Genomic DNA, 13,082 nt, shown 5'->3' with positions numbered 1-13,082 from the left:
TCAATTTAACTAGTAAAAGAAGAGCTTTACAGAATAATAATAATAACGTTTTTCAATTTCAATATTAGATATCCCATAATCACCCCAGATCCTGGTGTCACAAGTGCATGAGCATTTACTATGAAATAAGATTAAATACAATAACTGTCTGGAATACAAATTTGGACAGAAAGAAAATACAGGTACTCTGAAGGAGACTCTGCTGGTTGGCGGATCGTCTCATAAGATGCAACTCACCAAATTCCCCGTGTCGACCACGCCGTTGCACCCACAAGGCCACTAGACATACATGTGTCTATACAACAAAATGTGCAGCAAGTGTAGTATGAGTACGAAAACAACGCGTACCCAATAAGTATCCAGTCTAATCTCGAAGAAGTAGTGACGAGAGGTCGACTCCGACACTTACTATGGCCAAGAATAATATACCGATAATATGATTAATCATGGATTTTTATAAAGCGACTGTAAACTCAATAACATGAAACAAGTAAACAATTCTTTTGTTAATAGGAGATTTCCAACTTTATTTTTTATCATTTATCAACTTATCACAGGCCAATGAGGCAATATCATTTACTATCAATGTCAAATCAATCAATTCAATCATGCGCAAGTCATATCGAGGTCGTACGGCTCGATCCAATATAATATTAAATTGTGCACTGTCGGAGAGTCGAATGGCGCAAACATAGATGTATCTATTTAATCTACCGAGGCATTCAGCCCGTTCCACAAAAGAAAAATGCAATCAAAGGAGCATTTATCCAAGGAAATGTCAATCCTATTTTAACGATCAAGAAAATGAAGTTTAACTTTTTAGAAATTCATTTACCAATTCGATATGATTTAAGCAATTTAAATTGACAATAAGGTTACAAATATTGCAAGTATAGCATGTTTCGGATCCTAGACTACCCGGACTTAAGCATAATAGTAGCTACGTACGGACTCTTGTCACATCGTGCGTACGTAGCCCCCTATAAATAGAAGTACATATTGGATTATTTCACCTATGGGATAAATTCCCTCTTACAGGGTTAGAAAGGAGACTTACCTCGCTTCGAAGTTCTATATTCGGCTCTCAAGCCCTTCCGATAACTCAGACCGATGCCCAATGCTTCAAGACTAGTCAATAATTGTGCAACCCATACATATATACTCAAATACTCATAATAATCCAATTTATAACAATTTCTAACCCCAATCGAAAAATTGATAAAAATCGCCCTCGGGTCCACAGGCTTGGATTCCGAATTTTTTTGAAAATAAACTTACCCATAACACTACGAAGTACGAACTCGAATATATAACTTATTCCAAATTCCATGTCCAATCTCGTGGTCAAAATGCAAGAATATAAATTTCTAGGTTTTCTACCAAAAATCCCACAATTTCTACCAATTTTCATGTTTAAATCCTTAAAAATCCGTGTATATAACTTAAAATGAGGTGGGAATTACTTACCTTGACTTGAATGATGAAAATTCCTACTTGGAGCTCTCCAAAAATCGTCCAACCAAGAGAGAATGAGAGAAAATGGGCCAAATGCCGATTTTTAAAAGAACCCTTCTGCCCAGACGACTTTCGCATTTGCGATCCACTAGCCGCTTCTGTGGCTCCGTACCTGCGGACATTCCCATCGCATGTGCGACTTTCCATCAAGACCAGCCAAGTCCACTTCTACAGACAAAAACCCGCTCCTGCGGTCATGCTTCTGCGGAGCCTTGACCACTCCTGCGGTCCAACACCAAAGGTCTAACCCTGCTTCTGCGATACCCTCTCCGCTTATACGTATGCGCATCAGCGCCCCCAGCTCCGCATCTGCGGCCCTTTGTGCAGGTGGTCCTGGACCACTTCTGCGACCATAACTCCGCACCTGCAGGCTCGCACCTACGGCCCTTTTTCACGCAGGTGCGATTGCACCAGACACTAGCTGTTTCAGCTCTTTCTCAAATTCCAAGTTCGATCCGTTAACTACCCAGAATCCACCCGAGGCCCCCGGGACCCCGTCCAATCACACCTACCAGTTCCAAAATATAATGCGGACCTTCTTGAGGCATCAATCACATTAAACAACGCCGAAGTCATGAATCATACACCAAATTCAAGCTTTATGAAGTTTAGAACATCAACTTCTACATTCGATGTCGAAACCTATCAAATCACATCGGATTGACCTCAAATTTTGCACACAATTTGCATTCAACATTACAGTCCTACTCCAACTTCCGGAATCGGAATCCGACCTTGATATCAAAAAGTCCACTTTCGGTCAAACTTCTCAAAAACCTTCAAATTTCTAACTTTAGCCAAATGACTTACGGACCTCCGAATCCTCTTCTAGGCGCACTCCCAATACCATAATCATCATACGGAGCTATTCCCAGACTCGGAATCTCAAATGGACATTGATTACTTTGAAATGCACTTCAACCTAAACTTATGAAATTCTTCTAAAATACTAACTTCTACAATAGGCGTCGAAACGCTCCCGGATCATCCAAATCCCAATCCGGACATACGCCCAAGTCCACAATCATCATAAAAACCTGTTAAAACCTTCAATCCTGATTCCAAGGTCGTTTACTCAAAAGTCACAACTTAACCAATTCTTCAAATTAAAACTTCCGAAATGAGAATTCTCTTTCCAAATCTACTCTGAACTTCCCCAATTTCAATTCTGACCACGCGTACAAGTCACAATACCTGAAATGAAGCTACTCACGGCCTCAAACCGCTGAACGACATGCTAAAGCTCAAAACAACCGATCGGGTCGTTACATTCTCTCCCACCTAAACATATGTTCGTCCTCGAACGTGCTAAGAACTGCTCTGGAGTTGTCTGAAATTACTGTTTAACACCTCGTGCACCTTCCCGTACCACCACAACTCAGTTGAGCACACTAGCTTGAGCCAATCTGAAGACTCTCCCCTTTTCTTAGTCAAATAAGCCTTAGAACCTAAAGCAAGGCTCGTAAATCGAAGAATGACACTGTCGCTCTGCCTGCACACGTAGCCCAAAAGCTAAGAGATGAAAGAGGAGAAAGAAGAAGCTGACTATGAGCTGGTGGTTCGAAAGAGGGGAACGCCGAAGCTTCAAAAGCAGTTGAGCCGGTGATGGTCGAGGAGGCTCATCTTCGGACCGAGGAGATCTCGGAAGATATTCCAAGCAAAGTCCCTGAGTCATCGGGTCCTGAATATGTCTCCCGCTGTGACGAACAACCGGCGAGTGTGCTTGTCCACCGTGATGAACAATCGGTGGGTGTGCCTGAAGGGTCCAATTTCGAGGCCCTCCGAAAAGGAGAGTGCCCCAACTGTCTTGCTTGGGGCAATCAATATTGATGATTCGCCGCCCCTCCCCACATTTTCTGAAGGGCAATTTCAGGAGGCACAATCTATGGAGACCCCCGATGTGGGAACGACCCACGAAGGGGATGACTTATTTTGTGGCTGCTTCATGGGGTTCGATGATGTTTATGACTTAGATGCATCGATCATTTACGATGAGGCTTAGCGACTCCTGAACCAGGTAGATTTCAGCCCCCGTTATTAGGTTTACGATTGCTTTTATTTCCTTTTATCTGATTTCATTCCTTTCTTCATAGGCTATGACGCTTCATTCAGAAGCAATTTCCAAATCCCGAGCTGAGCTGAACCGGTGTGAGGCCGATCTCAAAAGGTTCACGAAGGAGAGAGACGCCCTCAAACTCTTCTATGTGCAAAAAGAAGAGGAGGGCAGGGACCTCCGAGCTGAATTGGCAATAGCTCATAAAGAGCAGACCAATCTCATCGAGCAGGTAATGTAAATTTTGGGGAGCTTGATATATCAATTTGATATCGGCGACTAACACTTAGATCCTACAGGTTCAGTAGAAGGCCGAAAATATAGAGCAGCTTTGCGAGCAAGCTAAGATGAAAGAGGCAGAGACTTTGGGGTGGAAGCAGAACATGGATCGCCTCGCCTCGTAGAAAGATACAGCTCGAGCCCAGTTGTCTTCGGTTGAGCAACAACTCTAAAGCGTGAAGGAGGAGAGCTTGGCCCGAGCTAAGAAATTTGAGGAGATCAAGGCTCGGTTGGCCGTTGAGCTTGCAAAGGCCACATCTGAGGCAGAAAAAGTAAAAGTCGTGGTCGTCTACCAAGCTGATGTTGAAGCTACTCACGCTCGACCAAAGGAAATTTCCGATGCAGCTCAGGTCTGATCATTCTGCGTTGCAGAGCATGCCAAGTCCTAGTCTCGGAGAGAGACTCTCGAAGAAATTCATGCTCCTAGTTTTGACCTCACTGCCGATATCGAGAACGCGAAAATGCTCGAGGCCGAAGACAAATCTTAGCTCTTTGATGATGGTGACTACGGGAGCGCAAGTGGATCCGAGAGCGGAGAAGATGAAGATGAGGCTCCCTGGGAAGATTAGGCACTTAGATTTTTTCTTCTTCATTTTTAGATTTTTTGTGTAAGACCCTGAGTGGTCTTTGTAAATACTTTTGTATATATGAAAGATCCTTTTTCTTTCCAATTTGTCTATGATTTTTGTTTTGCAAAAACATTGTTTTTCTTTCGCCTTATGATACTTCTGATATACTTTAGGTCTTGCGAGAAATTTGACTCACTTCGTTGCCTTGTGAAAATTTTGTTGAAATCGGATTACTATAGTTTCTATAGTCAAGTGAGTACTTGCTCGAACTCGGAGTAGAAAAAACCCTAAGGTTTTGGTTAAGCGAGTGCGGGTCCTCAAGCTCGACAATGTAATGGCCCTTAGCTCTTGAATCGGGCTGATATGACCTCAAAACAGTGGCTTTTCCCATTTTCGGCTTAAAAGTTTAATCATATAAAAATTTATTATGCCATAACATGAGACAAATCTGTACCCATTAGGATTCAATGTTGTCAAAAAACTTTGTTATGCCTTAGCATAAGTTTATTCAATTTGGTACCTCTTAAGATTTTCGAGGGTCGATGTGTAAGGCCCCGTGAAATTTTTACTCAAAATCCAAAATCTTGTAGTGCCAAGTTAAGAATATGTGTTAGGAATTTATAAAATTATTCGGACCCTTTTGGTGATCTGTGCATTAAAACGTTAAGGAAAAATGTTTTTTCATAATAGCGCATTTTTACGGCCCATTATACGGCCGCGTACTAATAATGCGGGTCGCATATCTGCCGCAGAGTGAGTCAGTATGTTGGCCAATTTAAGGACAACTATGCAGCCAATTATGCGATCGCATAATCGATATACGGGCCACATAGTTGTCGCATAACCTCTTTGGGATTTTTGCATAGGGCAGTTCTGCGGTGCATTATGCGACCGCAGAACAGGTATGCGGATCACGTATTGGTCACATTCCCGGGCAGAGTATCCAGGTCTAAGGGCCATTTTTGCGATCCTTTTTGCGGGCGACATATCAGTTATGCGGTCGCATATGTGACCTCAGATTGAGTCGGGGCTCATATTTTCTAACTTTTAAAACCCGACCACATCCTATTAAAAACACCCCATTAGACCTTTTTGAGCTAATTTCCACTACGTTTAGAGTGAGAGCAAGAGTTCTAGACGGAGAAAGTGATCATCATCGAGCCTCTACTCAATCCTTGAAGATTTTCAAGAAAAGTTACCAGGACTTCATCCTAAAAGGTAAGGACTTGTGCTCTAACCTTTGATTTCGAAATTTCTACTAGAATAAGTAATTAACAAATGGGTTCATAGGTATAAGGGTTGATTGTCTTGCATGCATGTATGATAAAAGGGTATGGGGAGATTGTGAACAAAGAATGTAACAAATGGGGTGTGGGGTGATAGAATTTTTCACAAAAAGACCTTAAAATTCATAATGCCCACTTGGTGTTTGATAATGTGCTCAAGTGAGCTAGAATCTCGAATATCTCTCTAATTGTTGGTTCAACTTGTAATTCTCATAAAATAGATCAAAGTGGCTAAGAGTTCCAGAACTTATGTAAGAATCTAAGAAAAATCTCTATTGAGGTATGTATGGCTAACCCTCTTCTTCTTAGTGTTGAATTCTTAGTGTCCAAATAGTTGGCGTGAGTTCGAATTGATCATACTAGATGGATTGCATTAATGTGTTGGGTTGACAGATTTTTGTTCCAAAAATTTGTGCTATGTGTTTACTCTGAAATCATGCTAGTTGAAAAATGTGATTATGTTCTTCAAGTGTTCTTTTCTTTTCTCATGTGCGCATGCCTTATATGATAGCCCTTATCGACATGGATGATGAAGCTATATGAACAAATAAATAACGAAAAGACTTGAATTATAAAAATATATCCAAGTGCCAAGAATTAATTAATAAAAGAGGTGTGTTGTGCCATGTAATGGAAAAATGGAAGGAAATGTGAACTAAGGAAGAATTTAAATAGGTTATGTCCCAAGTGAGATGGCTTAGCCGATCGGGCCGAGATCGGACTCCATGATGTACATATGGTGGCATTTACATTGGACTTCTAATTATCATTGTAGATTTGGATATGTCTCACTTGGGATGGCTTAACCAGTCGGGCCGAGACCAGACTCCGTGTAAAATCACGGTGGCATTAAAGGTTATGGCACTTGGCACTAAAGAATATTAACCTAAAGAAATGTAAAGACTTAACCGAAACTATGCGAACCTTATTTGGTGTATTCTTGAAATCCTGTGAAGTACTTGTTGATGTTGTAACTGCCTTCTATTTGTTCACTGTTCATCCTATTAAGAACTGTGTTTGCCTTACATACTAGTACTATTCGACGGTACTAACGTCCTTTTTGCCGAGGGCGCTACATCTTTGAATGAATGTAGGTTGTTTCGTTGTTGATCGCGTTGATCGCAGATAGTGGTGCTCTCTTTCTCTCTTCACAGTAGTCTTGGTGAGCCCCCATTTCTCCCAGGGGTTTTGTAGTTCTTCTTTTGCACAAATTTCCATATTGAGGTATAGTTGGGGCCTTGTTGCCGACATTGTTATTTTGGCCTTTTGTATCCTTAGAGGCCACGTAGACGTTTATCTGGGTCATGTATGGGTGTCGGGGTGGTCATAGGATCACGGTATATTTTGAAATCTTTCTCCAATAGATTGTCAATTGTATGCCCTTTTGGAAGCTTAACTATGTCATGTTGTATTTAAGTAAAAATTTAACTAGCAACGTTTATGCATTTATATAACGATTGTCTCTCTCTCTCTCTCTATCCCGTGTTTAATAATTGGTGATGCATTACTTAACTTCTTCGGATATAAAGTGAGTTGGGTAGGAAAGGCTGGATAGGCTTGCTCGACCGGGTTCGCTCGGTTGCGCGCTGGTCGCGCTCCCCGAGGATTGAGGTGTGACAAACTTGGTATCAAAGCCTAAGGTTTAAAAGCGTCCTAATATGTCTCAGAGCCGTGTCTAGTAGAGCCCTTCTTATCGGTGTGTTGTTGACCACATCTATAAGTAGGGGGCTACTTGGACATTTAGGAATAATACCCTTCATTGTTGTTCTATATCATGCGTTAGAGTGGTATATGAGGTTGTTTTCCTCTAACTCGTGCATTGTTCTATCTTTCAATAAATGGCACCTAAGAAGAAAGCGAGAATTGGCCAAGAAGCCATTGCCACCTCAGGAGTGGCTGATGATCACCTACTTGATATTACGGGTGAGAACAATCGCCCTACTATCACTCTGCCTAGTTCCTCTACTCCAAAGCACACTACCCCAACTCCTACACCTACGGAGGGTACCACCGTCCCTCCCGCTGATATGCCTGCTCCTCCCCAGCTCCAGTTTCTGGTTTCGGTATTTCTGATGGGCGATCTTAGATGAGCTATTCAGATGCTAACTCAGTTAGTGGCTTCTCAGGCATAGAGGTCAAATGTTGCAACCACTTCATTTAGCTTGCAAGGGGATTCTTCTGGTTCTAGGGTAAATAGGTTCCTTCAGTTAGACCCTCCAGTGTTCACAGGTACTGATCCTGGAGTAGACCCTCAGAATTTCATTGATTAGATGCACAAGACTCTCCGAGTTATGCGTGCTACTTAGGCAGAGGGAGTGGAGTTGGCTTCCTATCATCTGAAAGGGGTGGAATATTCCTAGTTTGAGATGTGGGAGGATTCCCACGAGGATGGGAGCCCTCCGGCGAGATGGAGTGAGTTTGCTGATGCCTTCATAGACCATTTCCTACCTGCCGAGACTAAGGCAGCTCGTGCTGCAGAGTTTGAGACCCTTAAACAGCGTAGTAAGAGTGTGTGGGAGTATCATATGGAGTTTGTGCGCCTGTCAAAGTATGATGTTAACATGATGCCGACTATAGAGGCTAGGGTGCATTGATTTGTGCAGGGCCTTAGCCCTTTGGTTATTAATGAAGCTGCCATAACTGCTCTAAATTCTAACATGAACTATGGAAGGATAGTGGCCTTTGCCCAAGCTACCGAGACTCAAAAGTTAAAGTACATGATGGAACGAGAAGGTAATAGTAGGGCCCGATCAGCGGGCAACCTTGGGGATTTATTCGGAGGTGAAAGATCAGCTTTTCGGGGAGGATCGTCAGGGCCATCCCAGTCTTATGCTCAGTCTTCACCCAGTGCCCCACCATCAGGGTACGATCAATAGCAGGGGAGTCTCTCTAGGCCCAGCCAGGGTAGTAGGGGGTCCCACCATCAGGGCCGATCGAGAGAAAGATCCCAACAACAGCAGAGGGCCCCATGCCCTAAGTATGGAAGGATACATTCGGGAGTCTGCTACCTAGACATGCTAGTATGCTACGGATGCGAGATGAGAGGCCATATTCAGAGGGATTGTCGTGCGTCCCGCAAGAGGGCGGGCAGGGGCACTGCTCAGTCATCCAGTCCTACAACTGCTACATCTTTAGTACACCCTCCAGCTCGAGGCTCTCCAACACCCGCCGGGCGGGGTGCAGCTAGGGGTGGTGCATAGAGTTCGGGAGGACCAGTTAATTCTATGTTATGAGTGGTCGTCAGAGTGCAGAGGCTTCCCCATATGTTGTTACAGGTATATTGACTGTTCAATCTCATGATGTGTATGCTCTTATTGATCTCGAGTCTTCTTTATCCTATGTTACTCCTTATATTGCTACAAGCTTCGGGATAGAACCGGAACAGCTTCATGAGCCGTTCTCCGTATCTATTCTGGTTGGTGAGTCTATTATGGTTGCGCGGATTTATAGGGATTATGTTGTTACGGTACATGGACGAGATACCATGGCCAATCTTATTGAATTGGGAATGATTGATTTTGATGTAATAATGGGAATAGATTGGCTTTATTCATGCTTTGCCAAACTCGATTACTGAACTAGGACCATGAGGCTTGAGTTTTCTAATGAGCCAACTGTTGAGTGGGAGGGGAATAATGTTATACCAAAAGGTAGGTTTATTTCTTACCTTAAGGCCACGAAGATGATCAGGAAGGGGTGCATTTATCATTTGGTCCGAGTTGCAAACTCCACTACTGTGGTGCCTACCCTTGAATCTGTACCAATTGTGAATGAATTCTCCGATATGTTTCCAGATGAGCTCCCCGGGATTCCTCCAGACAGGGAGATCGATTTTGGGATTGATGTGAAGCCAGGCACCCAACCTATATCCATTCCACCTTATAGAATGGCGCCGACAGAATTAAAAGAGCTGAAGGAACAACTGAAGGATTTGCTAGAGAAGGGTTTTATCCGATCTAGTGTGTCGCCTTGGGGCGCACCGGTTCTCTTCGTCAGAAAAAAAGATGGGTCGCTGCTGATGTGTATTGACTACCGGCAACTCAACAAAGTCACAGTAAAAAATAAGTACCCATTGCCAAGAATAGATGACTTGTTTGATCAATTACAAGGTGCTAAGTTCTTCTCCAAAATTGATTTGTGGTCCGGGTATCATCAATTGAAGATAAGGGAGCAGGATATTCTGAAAACAACTTTTAGAACCCAGTATGGGCATTTTGAATTTATGGTAATTCTTTCGGGCTAACAAATGCCCCGACAGCTTTCATGGATCTTATGAACCGAGTCTTCAAGCCATTTCTTGACTCCTTTGTGATAGTATTATTGACGACATCCTTGTGTATTCACGGAATTGAGAAGATCACGCCGACCACCTCACGGCAGTTCTGCAGACTCTTTATCAGCACCAATTGTATGCAAAATTCTCGAAATGTGAATTTTGGCTTGAATCTGTTACATTTTGGGGGCATGTCATCTCCAAAGAAGGAATTAAGGTAGATCCTCAAAAGATCGCAGCAGTAAAAGATTGGCCTATACCTACCACTCCGACGGAGATTCGCAGTTCCTTGGGTTTGGCTGGGTATTATAGAAGGTTCGTGGAGGGATTCTCCACTCTTGCCTCTTTATTGACCAAATTGATGCAGAAAGCGGCCAAGTTCCAGTGGTCCGATGCTAGTGAAAGGAGTTTTCAAGAATTGAAATCAAGATTGACTTCGGCGCCGGTGTTGGCCCTGCCAGATGGTACATAAGGGTTTATTGTGTATTACGATGCTTCAAGGATCGGTCTTGGGTGTGTATTAATGCAACATAGTAAGATTATAGCTTATACTTCAAGGCAACTTAATAATCATGAAAAGAACTACCCAACTCATGACTTAGAGCTGGCGGAGGTGGTTTTTGCATTGAAAATCTGGCGTCATTATTTGTATGGAGTCCATATGGATGTATTCACGGACCACAAGAGACTTCAGTACATTTTCAAACAGAAAGAATTGAACTTGAGGCAAAGAAGGTGGCTTGAGTTACTCAAAGATTATGACATCGACATTCTGTATCATCCCGGGTAAGCTAATGTGGTGGCGGGCGCTCTTAGTCGGAAATCTATGGGTTGTTTGGCTCACTTGGAGGTAGGTCAAAGGCCTTTGGCTAGAGAGGTTCACCAGTTGGCCAGTTTGGGAATTCGTCTTGTGGACTCTAGCGAAGGGGGAGTGATTGTGCGGAATAGGGTAGAATCATCGCTTGTGGTGGAGGTCAAGGAAAAGCAGTACAACAATCCAGTGTTGGTACAACTGAAGGAAGGGATTCATAAATACAAGACTATGGTTGTTTCTCTTGGCATAGAAGACGGTACATTACGATACTAAGGACGACTATGTGTTCCAAATGTGTATGGTCTTCAGGAAAGAATTATGGAAGAAGACCACACTTCTAGGTATTCCGTGCACCCAGGTTCTACGAAAATGTATCATGACCTCAAGGAAGTTTACTGGTGGAATGACATGAAGAGGGGCGTAGTGGACTTTGTGGCAAAATGTTCAAACTGTCAACAAGTGAAGGCCGAACATCAAAGGCCCGGTGGGATAGCTCAGAGTATAGAAATTCCAATATGGAAATGGGAAATGATCAATATGGATTTTGTGGTGGGGCTACCGCGCACTCCACGCAAGTTCGACTCAATTTGGGTAATCGTGGATCGACTCACGAAATCGGCACACTTCTTACCAGTTAAATCCACCGACACCACGGAACAGTTTGCTCAATTTATATCAAGGAAATAGTCAGGCTTCATGGAAGTCCCATTTCCATCATTTCTGATCGGGGCCCCAGTTCACAGCTAATTTCTGGAAGAAATTTTAGCAAGGTTTGGGTACGCAGGTAAATCTTAGTACAACTTTTCATCCACAGACTAACGGACAAGCAGAGCGAACTATTCAGATGCTCGAGGACATGTTGCATGCTTATGTGCTTGACTTTAAAGGCAGTTGGGATGATCATTTTCCGCTCATAGAATTTGCTTACAACAACAGCTTCCATGCCAGTATTCATATGGCGCCGTTTGAGGCATTGTATGGTAGAAGATATATGTCACCGATTGGGTGGTTTGAGGTTGGAGAAGCTGAGCTGATAGGACAAAACCTTGTGCATCAAGCTATGAAGAAGGTTAAAATTATAAAAGAGCGGTTGAAAACTGCTCAGAGTCGATAGAAATCCTATTCGGATGTTCGTCGCAGAGATTTAGAGTTCAAGGAAGGTGATTGGGTATTTTTGAAGGTATCCCCCATGAAGGGTATCATGCAGTTTGGGAAGAAAGGAAAATTGAGCCCGAGGTATGTCGGACCATATAGAATCATTCAAAGGATAGGTCAGGTGGCGTACAAACTCGAGCTGCCACTTGAAATGTCGCAAGTGCACCTGGTATTCCATGTGTCCATATTGAAAAAGGTAGTTGGAGATCCGTCCGCTATTGTGCCGGTTGAGACCATTGAGGTTAGCGAAGAGTTGTCATATGAAAAGGTCCTCGTTGCTATTATTGATAGACAGGTCCAAAAGTTGAGGAACAAAGAGATTGCATTCGTAATGGTGTTATGGAGAAATCAGCAAGTCGAAGAAGCTACTTGGGAAGCCGAGAATGAATGAAAGAGAAGTACCCCACCCTGTTTGAATAACCATGTAATAGTTCTATGAAGTTGTTTCCCCTAAATTGTTGTGTTACTTGTTTAATTAATATAAAGACATTCCTTTCTAGTTATATGTTCTTCATGAGACCTCAGTTGGTGTTGTTATGCATTTTGTCGTATTATTTGATCATATATATGTTGTTAAGATGTGTTTTGGAGGCTTTCTGGTAGGTGGATAGGCCTAGATACAAAGGAAACTCTAGCAAAAATTTCGGAAATCTAGAGCGTTAGCCAAATTTGGGGGTTGTTGGTAAGTAGTGTGGAGCTGAAGTTGCATAAGGTGCTGCTAAGTGAACCTTGTTCCTCATTCGAGGAGGAATGATCCTAAGTGGGGGAGGATGTAAGGCCTCGTGAATTTTTTACTCAAAAACCCGAAATCTTGTAGTGCCAAGTTAAGAATATGTTTGGTGATTTGTGCATTAAAACTTTAAGGAAAAATGTTTTTTCAGAAGAGCGCGTTTCTGCGGCCCATTATGCGGCCGCATAATAACAATGCGGTCCGCATATCTGCCGCAAAGTGAGTCAGTATGTTGGCCAATTTGAGGACAATTATGCGATCGCATAATCGATATGTGGGCCACATAGTCGTCGCACAACCTCCTTGGGATTTTTGTATAGGGCAGTTCTGCGGTGCATTATGCGATCGCAAAATAGGTATGCGGACAACATATTGGTCATATACCCAGGCAGAGTATCCAGGTCTGAG

The 13,082-nt window shown here is 42.9% G+C and overlaps 1 protein-coding gene across 1 annotated transcript; it reads left to right on the top strand.

Annotated features, from left to right (window-relative positions):
* Window positions 1–8,931: 8,931 nt before the first annotated feature.
* On the top strand, window positions 8,932–9,279 carry LOC138889867 (uncharacterized). The gene has a single exon (XM_070173207.1). The coding sequence runs from the start codon at window positions 8,932–8,934 to the stop codon at window positions 9,277–9,279; it is 348 nt and encodes a 115-aa protein (XP_070029308.1).
* Window positions 9,280–13,082: the final 3,803 nt, after the last annotated feature.

This window comes from Nicotiana sylvestris, chromosome 4 (genome assembly GCF_000393655.2).
Source record: "Nicotiana sylvestris chromosome 4, ASM39365v2, whole genome shotgun sequence".
Lineage (NCBI taxonomy): Eukaryota > Viridiplantae > Streptophyta > Magnoliopsida > Solanales > Solanaceae > Nicotiana > Nicotiana sylvestris.
Note: the sequence above shows the minus strand (reverse complement) of the source record. Positions and strands in the feature narration are given on the sequence as shown.